The 22432-nt window shown below is 41.4% G+C and overlaps 1 protein-coding gene across 1 annotated transcript in view; it reads left to right on the top strand.

The window, feature by feature from the left end:
- Positions 1 to 22432, top strand: part of SLC30A4 (solute carrier family 30 member 4) — a 39613-nt gene that overhangs the window by 4540 nt on the left and 12641 nt on the right. The window contains exon 2 of the mRNA XM_062205837.1: positions 5577 to 5723. Within this exon, the coding sequence (XP_062061821.1) occupies positions 5577 to 5723 (147 nt within the window). The remainder of the gene's footprint in view (positions 1 to 5576; positions 5724 to 22432) is intronic.

Genomic DNA, 22432 nt, shown 5'->3' with positions numbered 1-22432 from the left:
TACATAATTTTGTTTATTCTTATAATTGTGGTCTTTTTTTAAAAAATATTTACTTTATTTGAAAGGCAGAATTACAGAGAGAGTGAGAGACAGAGAAAGAAATTTTCCATCTGCTGGTTCACTGCTCAAATGGCTGCAACAGCCAGAACTGGGCCAGATCAAAGCCAATTCTTCTGGCTCTCCCACATGGGTGCAAGGGCCCAAGTACTTGGGCCATCCTCCACTGCTTTATCAGGTGCATTAGCAGGGAGCTGGATCAGACGTGAAGCAGCCAGGACTTGAAACAACAACCAAATGGGATGCCGCAGCTGTAGGTGGCAACTTACTGTGCTAAGCCACAGCACTGGCCCCTAATTATTGTCTTTCATTATGAGCTGTTATTGTTAATCTCTTTGTATACTTAATTCATAAATTGAACTTTATCATAGGTATGTATTTATAGGAAAAAACACAGGGTTTGGTACTACTTATGGATTCAGGCATCCGTGAGGTGTCTTGGACTGTATTTCCCTTGCATAAGGGGTGACTACTCTATTTCAAAATGGAAATAAATAGATTGAATCTGTTGAAAGACATAATAAGGTGATATCTAAAATCTCCTAAGTTTTAGTAACAGATTTATCTACTTAACATCTATATTTTATTGGAAATAAAAACACTGGAAGAATGAATACAGATATCCAGATAAAAATGGCAAATTGGACTCATGCATGTAACTGCTTCCTTCTAAAGCCTCTTTCAAACCATAATGAAGAGGTTTTTAAAAAATTTATAAATCCACATATATGGGTAAAACTGGGCAGGAAAAAATAGACACAAAAATTTTGCAAGCTGGAAAAGAAACATATAAGTAGGTAACTGACTAATAAACCCAGGAAAGCCAACAGTGGGGAAAGCTGAGAGCCAACTTAGTTTATATCACTAGAATAGTTCTTAAGCTTCACTGTGCATCAGAATGACCTAAAGAACTTGTTAAACACAACTTGCTAGACCTCATCTCCAGAGTTTCTAATTAAGTAGATCTGGGATAGGGCCTGTGAATTTACATTTCTACAAAGATCCTAGGAGAAACTAATGATGCTAATCCAGGGACCACACTTGAGAGCTACTGTACTAGAGAATCCTAAGTTGGCCCAGAATTGGTTGTTCCAGATACCTCTGGAAGTGTGGGTGAAGAAGAGGGCTAAAATAAAGAAAGCTAGCTAAAACCTCTTTAAAAGAACCAGTTATTATAGAATAAAAGTATAATGAGTATCTTCAGAGATAAGAAAAGATCATCTCTCCATGAAACAATGGGCTGCATTATATGACTGGCACTTGGAATACCCACTTACCATATCTGAGTGCCTGGGTCAAGGCTACCTCACTTCCAGTCCAGCTTCCTGCCAGTGTGCACCTTGGGAGGCAGCAGATGATGCTTAATGCAATTGGGTCTTTGCCATCTATGTGAGATATCCATCTGAGTTCTGGGCTTCTGGCTTCAGCCCGGCCCAGCCCTGGCTGTTGTGGTCATTTAGAGATTGAACTAGTAGATGGAAGATATACTCTCTCTCTCCCTTACAAATAAAATGAAAATAAAGTTTTAGGAAAAAAGACTGTTTGCAAAAAAATTAGGGGTAAGAGATTTTGAACACTAAAAACATAATCCCACATGATAAAACATTTTTGTAAACTCAATAGAAAAGTCATAAAATTAATTAAGGCAACCTCTTAGAGGAAAGCAAAAAGACAAAGATAATAGAAGAGGCAAGAAATATAATCTGAATTCCAAATGCAGCAGTTCCTCCTTGTCCACAGGATATGCATGAAAACATAGATAGTACTGGACATTATACATTTTGTGTTGCTGTGTTTTCTTTTTTCTTTTTTTTTTTTTTTTTTTGACAGGCAGAGTGGACAGTGAGAGAGAGAGAGACAGAGAGAAAGGTCTTCCTTTTGCCGTTGGTTCACCCTCCAGTGGCCTCCGCGGTAGGCGCGCTGCGGCCGGCGCACCGTGCTGATCCGATGGCAGGAGCCAGGTGCTTCTCCTGGTCTCCCATGGGGTGCAGGGCCCAAGGACTTGGGCCATCCTCCACTGCACTCCCTGGCCACAGCAGAGAGCTGGCCTGGAAGAGGGGCAACCGGGACAGGATCGGTGCCCTGACCGGGACTAGAACCCGGTGTGCCGGTGCCGCAAGGCGGAGGATTAGCCTAGTGAGCCGCAGCACCGGCCGTGTTGCTGTGTTTTCTATAATTGAATACCACAGACTAATTTATAAAGATTTATTTGACTCAAAGTTCTAAAGGTTGGGAAGTTCAAGATCCAGTGGTCACATTTGGTGAGATTCTTCTTGCTGGTATGGACTCTGCAGAGTTCCAGGGTGACACAAGGCTTCACTTGGTAAGACAGAGCATCCTCCCTCAGATCACTTATGAAGTCACAGTCCCATTGAATTGTGGAGCCACCATTATGGCCTCATTCAGTCTTAATTACTTCCCAAAGGTCCCACCTCCAAATGCCATAGTTGAGTTAAGGTCCCCCCACTTTTTTAAAGATTTATTTTTTATTTATTTGAAAGGCACAGCTACAGAGAAAGCTTCCATCTGCTGGTTCACTCCTCAAATGGCTGCAATGGCTTGGGGCTGGGCCACGCAGAAGCCAGGAGCCAGAAGCCTCTTCTGGGTCTCCGATGTGGGTGCCAAGGCCCAAGCACTTGGGCCATCTTCCACTGCTTTCCCAGGCACATTAGGAGGGAATAGATCAGAAATGGAGCAGCCAGGACTTGAGCCAGTGCCCATATGGGGTGCCAGCACTGCAGGCAGCAGTGTTAACCAGCTACACCACAGCGCCAACCCCTGCATTAAGTTTTCATCCTCTTAATACCTCTTAATGTTTATTAAATTTCAACATGAGTTTGGTGAGAACATTCAAACCATAGCACATACACACACACACATGCACACGCTCACGCTCCTTGAGCACATGTTTCCGAGGGTACCCTCCCAATGATGTAACCACTTTTCACTAGAACCTACCTTTTAAAAATTCTACCACCTCTGAGTCGTTGGGGGACAAACCACATACAAACCATAGCATGTATATTTCCAGATTAAAAGAGTCAACAAAAGCCCAGCAAAATGAGTGAAGAGGATCCCACACATTGTCACCTACCACCTCAAGGCAGCTGCAGTGCTAAGTACCTGTCTCTCATTGTTTTTGACAAGCACGGGAAGGTGGGGGCTGTTCACATAGGACAAGCTCCAAGTGCCAGCTGAGGTTAAAAACAGAAAGTCTTAAACAGCCAGTCTTTCAGGGAACAGGTCAAAAATGACAATTCTCTGGGAATGGAGCATTGAAGGAGCTCCAAGCCCATTCTTCCAGTGGCTGCCAAACTGAGATTTACACTATGATTGGAGTCTGTTGGTTTTTAAGGCAGTCACAGAGATGGGGAATGGGTATAGAGTGAGTAAAAACATTACAAAGCTACCTGTTATGACCAAGATTCAGCAATTTTTCTTGAATAGATGTTAACATGTATAAGCCAGAATCCTTAAAAGCTGATCTTGACATTTTTTGTTCATGTTCTCATTGCTTTTATGAAGGAAACGATCTTCAGAGGTCCCTACTCTATTTTCAGTGATGTTACGGACATGTGACTTTTTTTTTTTTTTTTTTAAGATTTATTTGTTTTCTTGAGAGGCAGAGTTACAGACAGAAGGAAGGACAGTGAGAGAAGTTTTCCATCTGCTGGTTCATTCCCCAAATGTCAGCAGCAGCCAGAGCTGGGCTGATCAGGAGCCAGGAGCTTCTTCCGGGCCTCGCTTGCAGGTGCCCTCTTCTGCTTTCCTGGACCATCAGCAGGGAGCTGGATTGGAGGCGGAACACAGGCACCCACATGGGATGCCGGCAGCACAAGCAGATGCTTAACCTACTACACCACAGCGCTGGCCCCATGACTTTTTAAATTTAGGCTAGTTAACACTAGGTTAATCAACTCAATTCCTGAGTTTCACTCACTACTTTTCAAATGTTTAAGTCACATATGACTAGTGGCTACTCTATTGAACAACATGTATCTAGGTCATTTCAGAAAGTTCTATTGGGCCATGCTGCTTTAAGGTATTCTCATTTTTATAGATGAGTGAACTAAGCCTCAGAAAGGTTAAATAACCTCAAAATTCCAAATCTCATGTCATTAACCATCAGCCTATATTTTTTTAATCAATGCTCTCCAGTTTTTTCATCTCAAGAAATGTGCAGAAAATGTTAGTTTATTGAGCACACTGGAGTAAATGGATTCGACTGCAAGATCATCAGCCCTAGGTTCCTACAGCTTTGTCTTCATATCCAGCCCAAGAATGAGGGGGGTCCACAGCTCAGCGCACTTATCTGATCATGAAATTCTGTCATAGATTACAGCAATCACTCCCGACATGTGGTTCCAAGACCAGAAGCATCAGCCTCACCTGAGAACATGTTAGGAATGCAAATTCTCAGGCCGCATCCCAGACCTGCTGAATCATAAATTTTGAGAGTGGGGTCAAGTAGTCTGTAATTTAACAGACTCTCCTGGTGATATGGTAGAAGTTTTGAGTACTACTGTATTTTAGTATTAAAAACTTATTTAAAGAGTGGTACCAGTAAAATCAATTGTCCATAATGGGACAGTAAACACATACATGAAATGTATTAAAACATATATATGTGTGTGTGTATGGGTGTGTGTGTGAATATACAATGCCTAGAAAACCAATACTAAAAAACATTCTATTCTAAATATTGCTTTATATCTTTGTATTTGGAGACATCATTATCCATATCCAAGTGAATCAATTTTTATCTTGTGTCAAACTGATGTACATTTTGTAGAGTTCATCAGTTTAATTTTATTTCTAAAACCTCTCAAACAAGTGAACACACACCTTTTCTACAGCTTTATTGTAATATGTAGATACTATGACTATTAATTCACTAATGCAATTAGTAGTTTAAGCATAAGCCACAGCTTTTCTCTTTATGTGTTTATCCCCGCTTTAGTGGTTCAACACTTTTTTTAAGGCCATTGACACTTTGCAGAATCTGTTAATAGAAATGGATTATCTTCACCAGAAAAATATACAGCCAGCCTTCCATGGATTCCACTAACTGTGGATCGAAAATATTCAGAAGGAAAATTGCATCTGTACTGAACATGTAGACTTCATTCTTATAACTACCTACACAATACAGTATAACAACAATTTACATAGAATTTGCACATTATTTGGGGTATTATAAGCGATCTAGTGATCATTTATATGGGAGACCATGCAAAGTGTTGTATACAGATGATATACCATCTTACGTAATGGACTTGAGCCACCTGTAGATTTTGGTATCCAAGGGAGCTTGGGCCTGCAAGAAATCCCCTGTAAAGTCTGAGGGATGACTGTACACATATCTAATATTTTGTGTAAAATGTCAGAATACCTTGATTTAATTGTAACAGGATAAAGATAGAGTTCATATTTTGTAGAATGTAATGTATTTCTAGTTTGATTGCTTATGTTAAATTTTTAAATTAATTTCTTGTTTTCCCTCCTGCCCTTACCCTAAGGTGGATACATTGCAAATAGCCTAGCAATCATGACAGATGCACTTCATATGTTAACTGACCTAAGTGCCATCATACTCACCCTGCTCGCTTTGTGGCTGTCTTCAAAATCACCAACCAAAAGATTCACCTTTGGATTTCATCGTTTAGGTAAGTAGTTGGGGTTTCCTTTAGTTTACAAAGTTTATAAAACCACGATGAACTATACTCCTGATTAACTAAAATCTTTCCAGTAACAGCTTGTTTGAATAAAGCAAATGAAAAGAGTAACAGTGGGGCCTGTGCATATTGGGTAAAGTTGCCACCTTTGGTGCCAGCATCCCATATGGGCGCCAGCTCTCTTCTGTGGCCTCAGAAAGCAGTAGAAGATGGCCCAAATGCTTGGGCTCCTGCACCTGCATGGGAGGCCCAAGGAAGCTCCTGGCTCTTGGCTTCAGATTGGTCCAGCTCCAGTCATTGTGGTCATTTGGGGAGTGAACCAGTGGATGGAAGACCTCTCTCTCTCTCTGCCTCTACTTCACTGTATCTCTGCCTTTCAGATAAATAAATAAATCTTTTAAAAAATTGCTAAAAAAAAAAAAAAGAACAAGATTTTTTCAGTCTTCCAGGGCGCATTCAGTCCAGTCAGCTGAAACAGTTTATATATATAAAATTATATGGGAATTATTAATCGTCCAATGTAGTTCCCTATGTCCTGAAGATGTCATCAGAAAAAAACTTTATTTTCAGTAAACTGAACCAAGAAAAACCATGTGGGTTTAACTCATTAAGGAGCGTTTCTTCGGCCTTTAAAATATTATTTACTTACTTGAAAAGCAGAGTTATGGTGGGGAAAGGGGGCAGGAGACAGAGAGAAGTGATCTTCCATCTGCTGGTTCACTCCCCAAATGGCTGCAACAAAGCCAGGAGCCAGGAGCTTCATCTGGATCTCCCACATGGTGACAAGGGCCCAAGCACTTGGGACATCTTCTGCTGCTTTTCCAGGCACAGTAGCAGGGAGCTGGATCAAAAGTAGAGCAGCTAGGACACGAACCAGCACCCATATGGGACGCCAGCATCATAGGCAGCAGCTTAACCCATTGTCCCACAATGCCAGCCTCTAGCTTCTGCCTCTCACTTCAGGTATTTCAACTTAAGTATCTAAAGCATAGCTTTTATGCATTATTATAATATGTACAAATACACTGTGACACTGTGTGACTGACCTTCATTGCAGCCATTATATCAACAACATTCTGCAAATGTACATATATATTACATACCTATTTTAACCAGATATTAATGTTTAATTAGAAAGGTTAAAATCATACATTGTTACCTACATATCTCTGCTTACTATGTTCCTAAGATGTTTAATTTTTTCATTTGTTTTGAAAATAAGTATAAAACAATCACCTGAGCTATTATATGGAGTGCCATATGACCGAATGTCATTTGCATAGAACCCAAAAATTAACATTTAGTTGGTATTTAGCAAAACCTGTCTCAGAGAACCAGAGTTAACATCTGGTAGTCTTTTTTTTTTTTTTTTAAGATTTATTTATTTATTTTAAAGTCACAGTTATACCGAGACAGGAGGAGAGGCAGAGAGAGAGAGAGAGAGAGAGAGAGAGGTCTTCCATCTGCTGGTTCATTCCCCAATTGACCGCAATGGCTGGAGCTGTGCTGATCCAAAGCCAGGAGCCAGGCGCTTCTTCTGGGTCTCCCATGTGGGTGCAGGAGCCCAAGCACTTGGGCCATCTTCTACTGCTTTCCCAGGCCATAGTAGAGAGCTGGATTGGAAGTGGAGCAGCTGGGACTCAAACCAGCACCCATATGGGATGCTGGCACTTCAGGCGGCGGCTTTACCTGCTACGCTGCAACATCTGGTAGTCTTATTTTGTGTGAATATTGACACTTGGCCAATATATCAATCAGTTCCTGTTCTTTGTTACTTTTTAGCCTAAGCTTAACTCAGCTTCCAGATCTTATTTCTTCACTGGGTCTTCTTGTGTAAAACTTGACATTGTACCTAAATGGTGATGTTCCAGGTCTGTCCAGGTCATCAGATAGGGAGTTAACTGGCATCTCGCTCCCTCAGCACTCTCAGCTACCATACAAGAAAGTAAAAGCCCTATGTGAGGTTGTCCCATTGTTTGTTAAGCTACTGTGTAATCCCTTTGGATGTGTTCCTAAAAGAAACTCCACTGGTTTCCAACACAGCATACAGTCATTTGTTTACTAGTTGCCTTGGGTTGTTAACTTCAAAATTACTTTCAGATGTTATTTTTTTTGTGATTTAAATGCCTGCAGTTTAAGATTTGAAATATAAACATATCACGTATTAGGTAATTTTTAACTTCTAGCGCTATTTGAGGAAGTGCATTTCATTGAGTCCTGTGGTTCTTAACATCTTTTTTTTTTTTTTCCCTCAGGCAGAGTGGATAGTGAGAGAGAGAGAGACAGAGAGAAAGGTCTTCCTTTTTGCCGTTGGTTCACCCTCCAATGGCCGCTGCGGCCGGCGCACCGTGCTGATCCGATGGCAGGAGCCAGGTGCTTCTCCTGGTCTCCCATGGGGTGCAGGGCCCAAGGACTTGGGCCATCCTCCACTGCACTCCCAGGCCACAGCAGAGAGCTGGACTGGAAGAGGGGCAACCGGGATAGAATCCGGCGCCCCAACTGGGACTAGAACCCGGTGTGCCGGTGCTGCAAGGCGGAGGATTAGCCTGTTAAGCCACGGCGCTGGCCTGTTCTTAACATCTTTTAAGGTTTTTTTTAAAAATTTATTTATACATTTAAAAGACAGAGTTTCAGAGAGGCAGAGGCAGAGACAGAGAGCTTCTATCCGCTGATTTATTCCCCAAATGGCCTCAGCAGCCAGGGCTGAGCAAGACCAAAGCCAGGAGCCAGGAGCTTCTTCTGGGTCTCCCACATGGGTGACAGGGGCCCAGGGGCTTGGGCCATCTTCCAGTGCTTTCCCAGGTACTTTAGCAGGGAGTTGAATCAAAAGTGGAGTAGCTGGGACTCGAACCAGCACCAGTATGGGATGCTGGCACTGCAGACAGCATTTTTACCCACTACACCACAGCACTATAACCCTCTTTTAGGTTATGTACCACTTGGGGGGCTGGTGCTGTCACGTAGTAGGCTAGCCTCCATCTGCAGCACCAGCAAACCATATACCATATGGGTGCCAGTTTGAGTCCTGGCTGCTCCACTTCTGATTCAGCTCCCTGCTAATAGCCTGGGAAAGTAGTGGAAGATCACCCAAGTGCTTGGGCCCCTGCATCCATGTGGGGGACCCAGAAGAAGCTCCTGGCTCCTGGCTCCTGGCTCCTGGCTCCTGGCTCCTGGCTTTGGATCGGCCCAGCTCCAGCCATTACAACCATTTGAGGAATGAACCAGCGGATAGATGACCTCTCTCTCCGTCTCTTCCTCTCTCTGTTTGGAATGCTGCCTCTCAAATAAATAAATAAATCTTTAAAGCATAATAAAAATAAAAAATAAAAATAAAATAAACCATTTGGAATTCTAATGAAAACAGTAAAACTCTCCCCCAGAAACATGTAATAATGGAACATGGAAGGTGTTATACTTAGAAGTATAGTAAGCTAATAACCTATAATCATCAAAACTCTATTGAATATCAAAGAAGTACTCCTTGTATTTTCTACATGTCACTTTTTTTCTTCACAAATAACAAGCATGGTATAAAGCTGAGAAAAAATAGAACTTATATTGTTGTGTCTTTGGGAAGTTTCTTTAGAAAGTCAGATCTTTCTTTCTCTTTCCTTACAATTGCTAAGTTCCAAAATGGTGGACTAGATATTAGTGTTTGGCTCCTGTTTCTCTGAGAGTCCATTAAAATGAAAACATAGAAGTACCAAAACAACAAAAGAACCAGTTGATTGGGTCACCAATAAACAAGAAAATTCTAGAAGTTGGAAAGTGAATAGGAATGGGTTTAAGGAGGAAGGAAGCCAAGAAGCTACAGCCTAGAGTATACTCTGAACAGTGAATTGGACCAGCCCAACAGTTCTCCAAAGAAGCTCAGGCAATGAGATGAGCAGAGTGAGAATTGGGACTGAAAACAGCAAAGCTGCGTGGAATCATGATGGAAAACTGCTTCCAGTGGTTTTGCTGTGCCATTACCTGCCTTCTCACCTCCACTTCCATTTAAGCAGGCTACATTTTCCTCCATGGAAAACACAGATATTCTTCTAGAAACAAATTGGACAAAATGGGGAAAACCAAGACATCTAGTGTGGATGTCAGTGCTTTAAAATAAGTCTTTTTCCTCCTGGAATATAGGATTCTGCTGTCAAAGAGCCTGGTTTCCCTTCTGCTCACATTAATGCTTTTGTTCTTCTCTGCTACGCCCTACATCCCTTATTGGTAACCCTTTTAGTTCACTTCTGGTCTATCCTTTCAACATATCCTTTTTTGCAAAAGAAAGTTTCTTTCTTTCTTTTTTTTTTTTTCCTTTCTTTTCTTTTCTTTTCTTTTCTTTTTTTTTTTTTTGTTGTTGTTGTTTAATTTTTCCCTTTATTTGAAAGGCAGAGTTACACAGAGAGAGAGAGAGTGGTCTTCTATTCACTGGCCCACTCCCCACATGGCTGCAATAGCCAAAGCTGGGCCTATCCAAAGCCAGGCTCTAGGAGCTTCCTCTGGATCTCCTTTATGGGTATAGGAGCCTGGCCATCCTCTACTGCCTTCCCAGACCATAGCAGAGAGCTGGATCAAAAGTGGAGCAGTGGGGCTGACGCTGTGGCGTGGTGATAAAGCCGTCGTCACCTGCATTGCTGGCATCCCATATGGGCACCGGTTCAAGACCTGGCTGCTCCACTTCCAATCCAGCTCTCTGCTATGGACTAGGAAACCAGTAGAAGATGGTCGAAGTCCTTGGGTCCCTGCACCTATGTGGGAGACTCGGAAGAAGCTCCTGGTTCCTGATTTCGGATCAGCACAGCTCTGGCCTTCACATCCATCTGGGGAATGAACCAGCGGATGGAAGACCCCTTTCTCTCCCTCTCTCTCCCTCTTTCTTTCTCTCTGCCTCTCCTCTCTCTATGTAACTGTGACTTTCAAGTAAAATAAATAAATCTTAAAAAGAAAAAAAAAAAAAGTGGAGCAGCCGGGACTCGAACTGGTGCCCACATGGGACGCCGGCACTGGAGGCAGTGACTTCACCCACTATGCCTCAGTGCCAGCCCCAAAAGGCAGTTTCTTTATCTTTCTGCCCTAACTGTGAACGCACAACCAGGAATGTTCCTGAATATGAGGACAGCCAACAAAATGAAAGAAAATAACCAAAACTAATGTAACAAAAATTTCCCTAAAGAAAGAAGTGACTTAAAAGAACGAAAGAGTAGTTTTTAAATTATAAATATACACAGAATAATAAAACAGTAAAATATTTTGAAGAAGAAACATAGAAGAAAAAGCTCTTGTGGCACAGTGGGTTAAGCTACCTCTTGAAATGTCTTTTATATAATATATAATGAAGAATTACAATGAAATAACTCTTGATTTATCTATTTATGAGTTTGGGTTTAAAGTAGGGTTTATATCTGAATGATAACCAGATAGTAGTAGCATAATGTAAGTTTATCCTTTTTTTTTTTTTTTTTTTTTGTGACAGGCAGAGTTAGACAGTGAGAGAGAGAGAGACAGACAAAAAGGTCTTCCTTTTCCATTGGTCCACCTCTAAATGGCCACTACGGCCGGTGCGCTGTGGCGATCCAAAGCCAGAAGCCAGGTGCTTCCTCCTGGTCTCCCATGCGGGTGCAGGGCCCAAGCACTTGGGCCATCCTCCACTGTGTTCCCGGGCCACAGCAGAGAGCTGGACTGGAAGAGGAGCAACCGGGACAGAATCCGGCGCCCCAACCGGGACTAGAACCTGGTGTGCCGGCGCCACAGGCAGAGGATAAGCCAAGTGAGCTGCGGCACTGGCCTATCCTTTTTTAAAAAAATATTTTATTTACTTATTTAAGAGGTAGAACTACAGGCAGAGAGAAAGAGAGAAAGGTCTTCCATGCACTGGTTCACTCCCCAAATGGCCACAACAGCTAGAGCTGAGCCAGTCTGAAGCCAGGAGCCAGGAGCTTCTTCTGGTCTCCCACGTAGGTGCGTGGGTCCAAGCATTTGGGCGATCTTCTACTGCTTTCCCAAGCCATTACAGAGAGCTGGTTTGGAAGAGGAGTGGTCAGGACAGGAACCTGTGCCCATATAGGATGCCAGCACTTACCAGCAGAAGCTTAGCCCACTGCACCACAGCGATGGCCTCCCATTGTGTTGTCTTACCACAATTTATACCTGCTCAATAGCATTTCTCACATCCTTTATAGCTGTTTTTCTGAAACTGTCTCCTTCTAGACCAGGTGTTAAATAGGGTCAGGAACGGGTAATATTATACTTTGTGTGTCTGTCACCAAATGCCATGTAAGAAATTATTAATCAAATCGTTGCATATTCAGGCTGAGTAAATGAGGACTTGAAACCTTGGAACAGATAATTCAGGATCACTCATAATTCTCAAATCATTTTTGTTGCAACAAATTAAATCAATTTCCAAACTGGAAGTAGACATTTCTGAAATTTTGGAACTAAATATTTGGAAATTAAAAATACTAATCTATACTTTTAAAACTACGGTCACGTTCACAGACTAGGCTATGAAATTTTATTTGATCCTTAACATAGCTATATAATACAACTTGACTTATATATAGGTCTTCTTGGGTGCAGGAAGAAATATAAACAGGAGTTCCTTCTTCCTTATCTCAGTGAGAGGCAAGCCATATTTATTTGCTTTGGTACTTAACACTTAGGATCTTTGTGATCAAAATGTCTTTGGTTCAAATTTGAGATCTAAATGCACTTTTGCAAAGTTAATCTCTCTAAGTAGGAGTTGGTGAGGTTTTTTGTTGTTGTCATTTTCTGTAGAGATGATAATGCTTGTATGGCAAAATTGTGAAAAATAAACAAGGTAAGACACTGAGGTATATAAAGTGCCTAACATGGTACAGACACACAGAAACAACCAGTGTTAGTCTTCTTTTTTTTTTTTTTTTTTTTTTTTTTTTTGACAGGCAGAGTTAGACAGTGAGAGACAGAGACAGAGAGAAAGGTCTTCCTTTTCCATTGGTCCACCCCCCAAATGGCCGCTACAGCCAGCGCACTGCACCGATCCGAAGCTAGGAGCGGGTGCTTCCTCCTGGTCTCCCATGCAGGTGCAGGGCCCAAGCACTTGGGCCATCCTCCACTGCCTTCCTGGGCCACAGCAGAGAGCTGGACTGGAAGAGGAGCAACCAGGACAGAATCCGGCACCCCAGCCGGGACTAGAACCCAGTGTGCCGGTGCCACAGGTGGAGGATTAGCCAAGTGAGCCGCAGCACCGGCCAAGTGTTGGTCCTTGTCTTCTATGTTCCTCCAGCATCTATCTGCCAGTATGTCATCCTACCAGACTTGATTCTCAAAATGCTCCCTACCTTCCCTCTCTCCCAGTTGAAACTCTTATTGTCTCAGCTTAACTATCCTCAGCTATGTAGTAGGCGAAAAGTAAGATGACTCACCTGGATGATTAAATCACATTATTAAATATGTACTTTTTAAATTACAGGTCTTTGGCAACTTTTTTTGGCAATGTAACAAAGTTCATTTTAGCAAAAATCATTCAGTCAAGGTAAAAGTAAGGTATTTTTAGATTTATAGGATAAACCTGAGTGTCTGTTCCAGGAGTCAGCTCTGGGTATTGTTTTGTTTTTGTTTTTTGTTTATTTGAAAGGCAAAGAGAAACAAGACAGACAGCGGAGATCTTTCATCTGCTGGTTTATTCCCCAAATGCCAGCAACAACCAGGGGTGGGCCAAGACAAAGCCAAGAGCTGGGAATTCAATCCAGGTCTCCTGCACGAGTAGCAAGGACCCAAGTACTTGCTGCTGCCCAGAGTACCCAATAGCAAAAATTAAAGTCGGAATTAAAGCCAGGACTCCAAACCAGGCACTCTGACAAGAGACGCAGGCATCCCAAGCAGCATACTAACTGCACCAGCATCCACTCCTCAATTCTGTTTTTCACTACTTTTTTTTCCCCTTTACATAGACTCACAGATAGTGCAAAATCAGTCTGGTTTTTACTTTTCTTTCCATCTTTATTATTTTACATTGAACTACAGTAGGAGCTTACTGTGCGAAGAGGGAGAACAGAGTAGGAGCCATATGTGAGTTATTTTTAAATGCCTGAATTTATTTGATTGTGGGTATATCATCTTATTCTGGGAACCAATAGAAGTTAAGGAAACCACACTGTAGGAGCAATTTCACAAGTTCTCAGCAGGAATAGCATTATCTTCCAAAGGGGAAATGCCATTGTAATGTACTTCTTGCCTACTTCCTGCCTTTATCTTCCTTTGGAGATTATTAAAGTAATGATTTTATTTATGTGGCTTTTCTTTATATATCAATGTGATTAAAGATAGTGAAAGGACTATACAAAGCAGAGTTGTTAGTATTTGAAACAAAAAGCAAGATTTGCATTGTAGGAATGCAAATCCTCAGTCTGGATTAATGGCAGAGTGTTGGTATAGGAGTCTTGTAGCAGTGTGAACTTCTCCAGAGCAGAATTCTGGCACATCCAACTAGATAAAGGGTTGTCTTGGAGTAGGGTATGGTCACAGTGCTAATTCTGTGTAGGTTGTTTTTTAATACCCTGATGCTAAAAGAGCAGAAAGAATTCAGCTAAAAAAAATCTTCCTCTAAATGCACAGTAAAAACAAACAAAATATAATCTCTTCTCCCTAGTTAGTGGTTTATTTTAGCAGCTTTCTCACTCCACCAAGAGTTATTATGCCTAGTAATTATTCGCATCTTAGTAGAATTAAGTCAGATCACCTAAATATCTATAGGAAAAGAAAAGGTTTCTAGAACCTCCTAGAAATGAGTTTTTGAGGCAGAAAGAAGATGAGAATAAAGTGGTCAGTATCGGACAGCCAGAAGTCTAATTGAGAGAGGCAGGCGCCTCGGGTGTGGTGTAGCGGGAATGGTAAGAAGGAAGGAGTAGGGCATTATTTAGGATAGAAGATGAGAAGATCCACAGATAATCCTTGGGGTTTAGTTCGGCATTCTGGGGGCAACAGTGGACTGCTGAAAATCCTATATGATTCCTTTAGCCTGAGGGCAGAAAGCTCTCTGTGGCTGAGATGAAATACATATGTTGTACTGGTTTGGAAATCCTAGGTAAAGCTTTCCTTTTTCTTCATAGCTTCTATTGGAAAAAGAAAAAGAGAAGCAGCATAAAACAAAGCAAAAGGAATGTTATCTCTACTCTCCTCCCCTACTCATCTGTGCAGACCTCTGAAACCTGTCTTTAGACATTTGCTATATTGTATGTAGTTCTTGAAGGCAATAGAAAGGCAAGTGTTAAGTAACTTAAGTGAAATATACTCATTATTGGCATCATAGCATTAGCAAAGTTAACTGTTATGATACACCAGAACATTTATGCAGCAGGTTTTGTTTTTTGGTTTTTGGTTGTTTTTTTTTTTTTTTTTTTTTTTTTTTTTTTTTTTTTTTTGACAGGCAGAGTGGACAGTGAGAGAGAGAGACAGAGAGAAAGGTCTTCCTTTTGCCGTTGGTTCACCCTCCAATGGCCGCCACAGCTGGCGCGCTGCGGCCGGCGCACCGTGCTATGCAGCAGTTTTGAAACAAATACTATTATGTTTGGGTTGATTGTGTTTTATATGGTTGAAGCAAATTATTCATTCACTGATTGGTGTTACCTATTGAATAAATGAATAATAGTAGAGTGGGGGGCCAGGCACTAAATACTGTTAATATATAGGCACAAATATAATGAATAAGATACTGTGACAGAGAATAATGGAGAAGGACTTTAGTGTTTTTCATGTGATCCTTTAAAACTCCTAGTTTTGGGGGACTAGTGTTGTGGTACCATGTGTTAAGTCACCACCTGCAACACTGGCATCCCATGTGGGTGCCAATTTGAGTCCCAGATGCTCTACTTCCAATCAAGCTCCCTGCTAAACTACCTGGGAAAGCAGCCTACTATGGCCCAAGTCCTTGGGCCTCTATACCCATGTGGAAGACCCAGGCTCCTGGCTGTGGACTGGCCCAGCTCTGCAGCCATTTGGGGAATAAATCAGTGGGTGGAAGATTGTCTGTCTGTCTGTCTGTCTTTCTCTTCCTCTCTCTGCCTTCCAAATAAATAAATAAAGCTTTAAAAACAACAACAACAACCAAAAAGAAAACCCTTAGTTTAGGCAATTTCATGTTTTATAATAAAAATGCAATAAATTTCATATTTTATAATATCAAAGCTTGATTATCATCTGGTTTCTCCGATTTGCATTTTTCTTTTTTTTCTATTTTACTTTTTATTTGTTTTATTTGAGACACAACAAGAGAAAGACAGATAGACATAGAGAATTCCTACCCACTTGTTCATTCCTGAAATGCCCAAATGTCTAGGACTGGGCCAGGCTGAAGCTGGGAACTCAATCCAGATCTCCAACTGGTGGCAGGAACCCAGTTGCTTGAGCTATCACAGCTGCCTCCCAGGGTCTGCATTAGTAGGAAGCTGGAGTCAGGAGCTAGAGTTGGGTATTGAACCCAGTGTTGCAATGTGGGACCTGGGCATATTAACTCGCTTCTTAACTACTAAGCCAAATACACACCCCCCCATTATATCTTTGTTTTTAGTATGTATTAGCTATTCAAACCAAAATTTTTATTCTTCTTTTTTTTTTAAGGTTTATTTATTTTACTTGAAAGTCACAGTTAAACACAGAAAAGGAGAGGCAGAGAAAGAGAGAGAGAGAAAGAGAGAGAGAGAGAGAAAGAGAGTCTTCCATCTGCTGGTTCATTCCCCCAGATGGCTGCAACAGCCAGAGCTGTGCCGATCCGAAGCCAGGAGCCAGGCGCTTTTTCCAGGTTTCCCATGTAGGTGCAGGGGCCCAAGGCCTTGGGCCATCTTCCACTGCTTTCCCAGGCCATAGCAGAGAGCTGGATTGGAAGTGGAGCAGCCAGGTCTCGAACTGGCACCCATATGGGATGCCGGCACTGCAGGCGGCAGCTTAACCCGCTACACCACAGTGTGGGCCCCTATTCTTTATATGTTAAATTCAGAATATATTTCAGTCTGATTTAGATCATTCACCATAGAGTTGCTTATACATTTTTTCTGGGGGATAGCAGGGGTGGGGTAAAATAGCATAAATGCAGTGGAAAGAGGATGGATTTATTCAAATAACCCTAGGTTTGAATTGCAGCTCCGTCACCAATAACTGTGATTTTTAGGAAAGCTACTTAACTTTTTCAAAGTTGGAGTCATCCAACCTAGAAAATGGGAATAGTGTGTGACTCACGCAGAATCCTGTGAAAATGAGATATATCAGAGATATGGGGACGTGTGCCAGAGAGGGACTAGCCACTTGCATATACTTTCTTTTCCTCTGGGCACACAGTCCCGGTTATAGCGAGGTAGTGACACACTACAGGGCTCTGGCCAGTAGAATGGGAGGGAGATGACCGGTGGGTCCCTAACCACTCTCCCCAGCCATGGACTGAGTGCAGATCATGTGGAAGCCATGGAAGACAGAAGAGAAAGGATGTCAAGATGGAAGGAACCCAGGTCCCAAGTTCCCTGCTGGTCACGAATCCCCGTTTGGCCTTTATGAAAGTGAGAATTCAAGGGGCCAGCACTGTGGCATAGCAAGTTAAAGCCCTAGCCTGAAATGCCAGCATCCATATGGGCATCGGTTCGAGACCCAGGTGCTCCACTTCTGATCCAACTCTCTGCTATGGCCTGGGAAAGCAGTAGAAGATGGCCCAAGTCCTTGGGCCCCTGCACCCATGTGGGAGACCCGGAAGAAGCTCTTGGCTCCTGGCTTCGGATCAGCGCAGCTCCGGCCATTGCAGCCAGTTGGGGAGTGAACCATCAGATGGAAGACCTCTCTCTCTGCTTCTGCCTCTCCTCTCTGTCTAACTCTGACTTTAAAATAAATAAATAAATCTTAAAAAAAAAAAAAAGTGAGAATTTAAGCTGTTGGTTAAGCCCCGGGGGAAGTTGTGTTTACTTTGATTAAATATATGTATGGGTATACTACTTTAGCTAGTTCAAGGAAGTGGAATTAAAAGATTAGTTTGGTGCAGAAAAAAAAAAAAAAAGAGTTGCTTATATTCCAGCTCTATGATAAGGCCCAAGTAATCTTACAGCAAAAAATAAATATTCAGTCATCTTACTCCTTCCTCCAATGCTAAATTCAGCCAGGTAAAATGATTTAATCATACCATAGCTTACCCTACATGTACAAAGTAGCAAAATATGTTAGAACTGATGTACTAATAGGTCCCAGCATTTTCATAAAAATCTCTTTTAAAATATTTAATTTGCTAAATTTCCATTTAGATTTAAATATGACCATTCAAGTTTACCTGAAGCTAATAGGGTAGTAACTTTAATAGAAATCTAGAGTTCCAGTTGTGAAAGTTCCTGAGTCTCCTTTAAGAAAATGAAATCAATCTTATATGTACTCCATTTGTCTTGAAAACTTTATTGTAAGCTCTGTGACTGAAGACCTACCCAAAGTAAGAATAAGATTGGAACAAGTATAATTTGGTTGTTGATTGAAAGCGTCACTCTCTCTTAAGCATGTGGATTAAAAAGAATGCTTATCTTTATCTGCATTCATCACATAAAAAATACTGTAAAGAAAAAAGTTTAAACACTAATTAGTCCTATTCATGGTATTTTTCCAAAATTTAATTTTTTCACCTTGAAAGAGCTTTTTGCTTGTTTTATCAGAGTAAATGCTCGTATTAATATTAGCTAAATAGTCCTGTCTATGCCTTATACTTGTACTTCTTAATTATAAATCTCACCCCTAAAATCTACTTAAAATTTTGTTTTCTTTTTCTTCCTTTTCATTTCTCAGTACTTGCTCTAAAAGGCATTTTGACAGCTGATTAATAAAAACTAACAGTCTCTTTTCTTTTCACTGAAGAAACTAGACTATATGGCACACTCCTTATTAATTGCTAGAAAGGGAATATCTTTGGTAGCATTAGTCTATGAGATCTCTAGGAACCACCAGGATTCCAGTACTGTTAACCACTGGCAGGTATTAGCATTCATAGTGTAGACAACTGAATTTTCAGCTGTAGGTTGCAGGAGCACAGTGGACCTTGTAAGAGTGAGCGTCTTTGTGCCAAGGAGCTCTGTTTATGGTTTTGTTTTACTTTATTTTGTGTGTAGGTTTACCTTATCTGAAAATTTACCAAGTGAGGTAATTCTAAGTGTTTAGAAAAATTGTCACTGGGTTATGGGTTGTCAGATGTAACAAGCACACTCACACTTTCCCAGGGTTCCCAATATGTCTGAAGTGTTGCGTTGGACATGCTTATACTAAAAAATTATTTGTTGTTTATCTGAAATGCAAATTTAACTGGGTATCCAGTACTTCTGGCAGATCTGCTGGGTTAGCTGTATAATTTAGCATCCACACCAGGATGTTTTGATAGTGAAATGGGGTACTGTTAATAATTATGCTAAGAAAACAAACATAAACTGGGACTGTCCTGGGGAAATTGAAAAGTATGATCAACCTAATTAAGAGGTTTTAAAGTAATTTGAAAAAATGATTTATTTATTTGAAAAGCAGAGTGACAGAGAGAGAGGGAGAGACAGAGAGCTCTTCCATTTGCTGGTTGACTCCCCAAATGTCTGCAACAGCAAGGAGTGAGCTAAGCAGAAGCCAGGATCCCAGATCTTCATCCATGTCTCAACATGAGCAGCAGGGCCACAGATACTTGGGCCATCATCATCTGCTGCCTTCCCAGGTGCATTAGCAGTAAGCTGGATCAGGAGCAGAGCAGCCAGGACTCCAATAGGATGTGCAGTCATCCCACCTGGAAAATCAACCTACTGTGCTGTAATGCCCACCCCTTGAAATAATCTTTAATTATTGGCCTTAAATGTTAATAGCCATTCACATCTGTATATCATCAATTTCTGTGGCTATGCATCTTTATAAATATAAAGTGTATGACTGTCTGATTTTTACAGTTAAAAATTTATTAAAACATCTTAAAAACTAGTGGCCAATTGCTTGCCCCTGATTAAAGTTCTTCTAGGAGGCTCCCACTAGTAAATGAGATTTTACAGCTTAAACTTTTAAAATTATTTATTCTTGAGGCCGACACTATGGCGTAGCAGGTAAAGCAGCTGCCTGCAGTGCTAGCATCCCTTGTGGGCACCAGTTCAAGTCCTGGCTGCTCCACTTCTGATCCAGCTCTCTGCCATGGCCTGGAAAAGCAGTAGAAGATGGCCCAAGTCCTTGGGCCCCTGCACCCATGTGGGAGACCCAGGAGAAGATCCAAGCTCCTGGCTTCAGATTAGTGTAGCTCCAGCCAGTGCGGCCATCTGGGAAGTGAACCAGGGATGGAAGACCCCTCTTTCTCTGCTTCTGACACTCTCTCTCTATAACTCTGCCTTTCAAATAATAAATAAATAATTTATTCTTTATATTACTTATATATGTGTATGTTACCACAGCAATTATAACTTATTTATAACCTAAGAAATTCCATGTGTTTTCTTTGATTCACGTCTTCACTGTTTACTTCATTTGGGGGATTTAGTAAATAACCTACTATTCATATATTTTTAAAAGGTTTATTTATTTTTTGAAAGTCAAGAGTTACACAGAGAGAGGAGAGGCAGAGAGATGTCTTCCATCCGCTGGTTCTCTCTCCAGATGGCTGTACTGATCTAAAGCTAAGCCAGGAGCCAGAAGCTTCGTGAGGGTCTTCCCACACAGGTGCAGGGGCCCAAGGATTTGGGCCATCTTCTGCTTTTCCAGGCCATGGCAGAGAGCTGGATCAGAAGAGGAGCAGCCAGGACTTGAACCAATGCCCACATGGGGTGCCAGCACTGCAGGGGGTGGTGACTTTACCCACTACTGCACAGCCTGGCCCCACTGTTCATATTTAACTTAACCTTCTTAATTAGACAGCCTTTTGTCAGCTTCCCTTGTTCAACCTTTGACATCCGTAAATATTTGAGTACCTGCAACATGCAAACCACTCTGCTTATATAACATGGGATAAGACCAGGTCCATGTTTTTAAAGAGCTTACAGTCTGCACTTTCTATTTTCTTTTTCTTTTTTTTTTTTTTTTTTTTTTTTTTTTTTTTTTTTTTTGACAGAGTGGACAGTGAGAGAGAGAGAGACAGAGAGAAAGGTCTTCCTTTTGCCATTGGTTCACCCTCCAATGGCCGCCGCGGTTGGCGCGCTGCGGCCAGTGCACCGCGCTGATCTGATGGCAGGAGCCAGGTGCTTCTCCTGGTCTCCCATGGGGTGCAGGGCCCAAGGACTTGGGCCATCCTCCACTGCACTCCCTGGCCACAGCAGAGAGCTGGCCTGGAAGAGGGGCAACCGGGACAGGATCGGTGCCCCGACCGGGACTAGAACCCGGTGTGCTGGCGCCACAAGGCGGAGGATTAGCCTAGTGAGCCGCGGCGCCGGCCTGCACTTTCTATTTTCAGTCTCTCTTCAAGTTCATATATATATATATATATATTTTTTTTTTACAGATAACAAAGACACATTTCTCTTTCATTTTGAGTGTTGTTTAAAAAAAAAATTCTGACAAATCAGGAGTTGAGGTTTCGGAGTGGTGGTGATGCAAAAGAGGGAAGCCTCGGGGGAGGGGGCTGTGAGGGGCAGGCAGCAGTAGTGTCTCCTTCACCCCCACGCCTGGGATCCTCTCCAGAAGACACAATCGTGCTCCAGAATGGCGATTCCTCTACCGCAAGTTCATATATTTCAGTGGTCTTCATCTCTGCTGTTTCTTTCTTTTTTTAATCTTTGGGTTTTTTTGTTTGTTTTCTTCTGTTCAAAGTATGACAGTTCATATGTCAGGAATAGTATTGATTAGGAACTGTATGTTTTTGTCTTATTCCAACATCTGTTCTATAGATACATGAGATTTTATAGGAGTTTTGGCTACTTTAATTAGTTGTCAGAAAATATTCTATAACTGCTAGATAATTTCTCTGCATTATAATTTATAAATGATAATAAAAAAGGACCAAAGTCCAATATACTTGAGCTGCCTGGAATCTGGGCAATGACTCATCTCAGATAACAGTTTTCCAGACTGTTTTTTTTTTTTCAGACTGTTTTAACTTAACAGGATTAATGTCAAATTTTTCTAAAGAAAGAAACTCTTCTGCTTTTATTGTTTTGAGTGTCAATACGTGTTTTCTCTAATATTAACTGTTTTAAAATATACTTCACAGTGCCCTTTTTTATTTTTTAAAAGATAAAATTATTTTTACTTTATATTCACGTTAATAGAAAACTCAAATCATACAAAAGTATATGCAGTACAAAGTTATTCCTATCGTCTAGCCAGCAATTCTCCTTACCCAGAGTAACCAGTTTTTAATGATTATTTTATATAATCCTTCTGGAAATTACATTGCAGATGATTGTGTATGTATTCTCTCTTTTCCTCTTTTTGTTTACATGAATGATAAATTATCCTTCACAATGTTGTGTGCTTTGCTTTTTTTTCACTGAACACTGTTTCTTGGAGATTATTCTCTTTTTTTAAGATTTATTTATTTATTTGAAAGAGTTACAGAGAGAGGGAGATCTTCTATCCACTTTTTGACTCTCCAAATAGCCACAATATCCAGGGCTCCGGCAAGCTGAAGCCAGGAGGGTGGGAGGGGCCCAAGCACTTCGAACATCTGCTGCTGCTTTCCCAGGCCCATATGGCAGGGAGCTGGATTGGAAGTGGAGCAGCCAGGACTCAAACTGGTGTTCATCTGGGATGCTGATATTGCAGGTTCAACT

The sequence above is a fragment of the Lepus europaeus genome, chromosome 11 (genome assembly GCF_033115175.1).
Source record: "Lepus europaeus isolate LE1 chromosome 11, mLepTim1.pri, whole genome shotgun sequence".
Taxonomy (NCBI): domain Eukaryota; kingdom Metazoa; phylum Chordata; class Mammalia; order Lagomorpha; family Leporidae; genus Lepus; species Lepus europaeus.
Note: the sequence above shows the minus strand (reverse complement) of the source record. Positions and strands in the feature narration are given on the sequence as shown.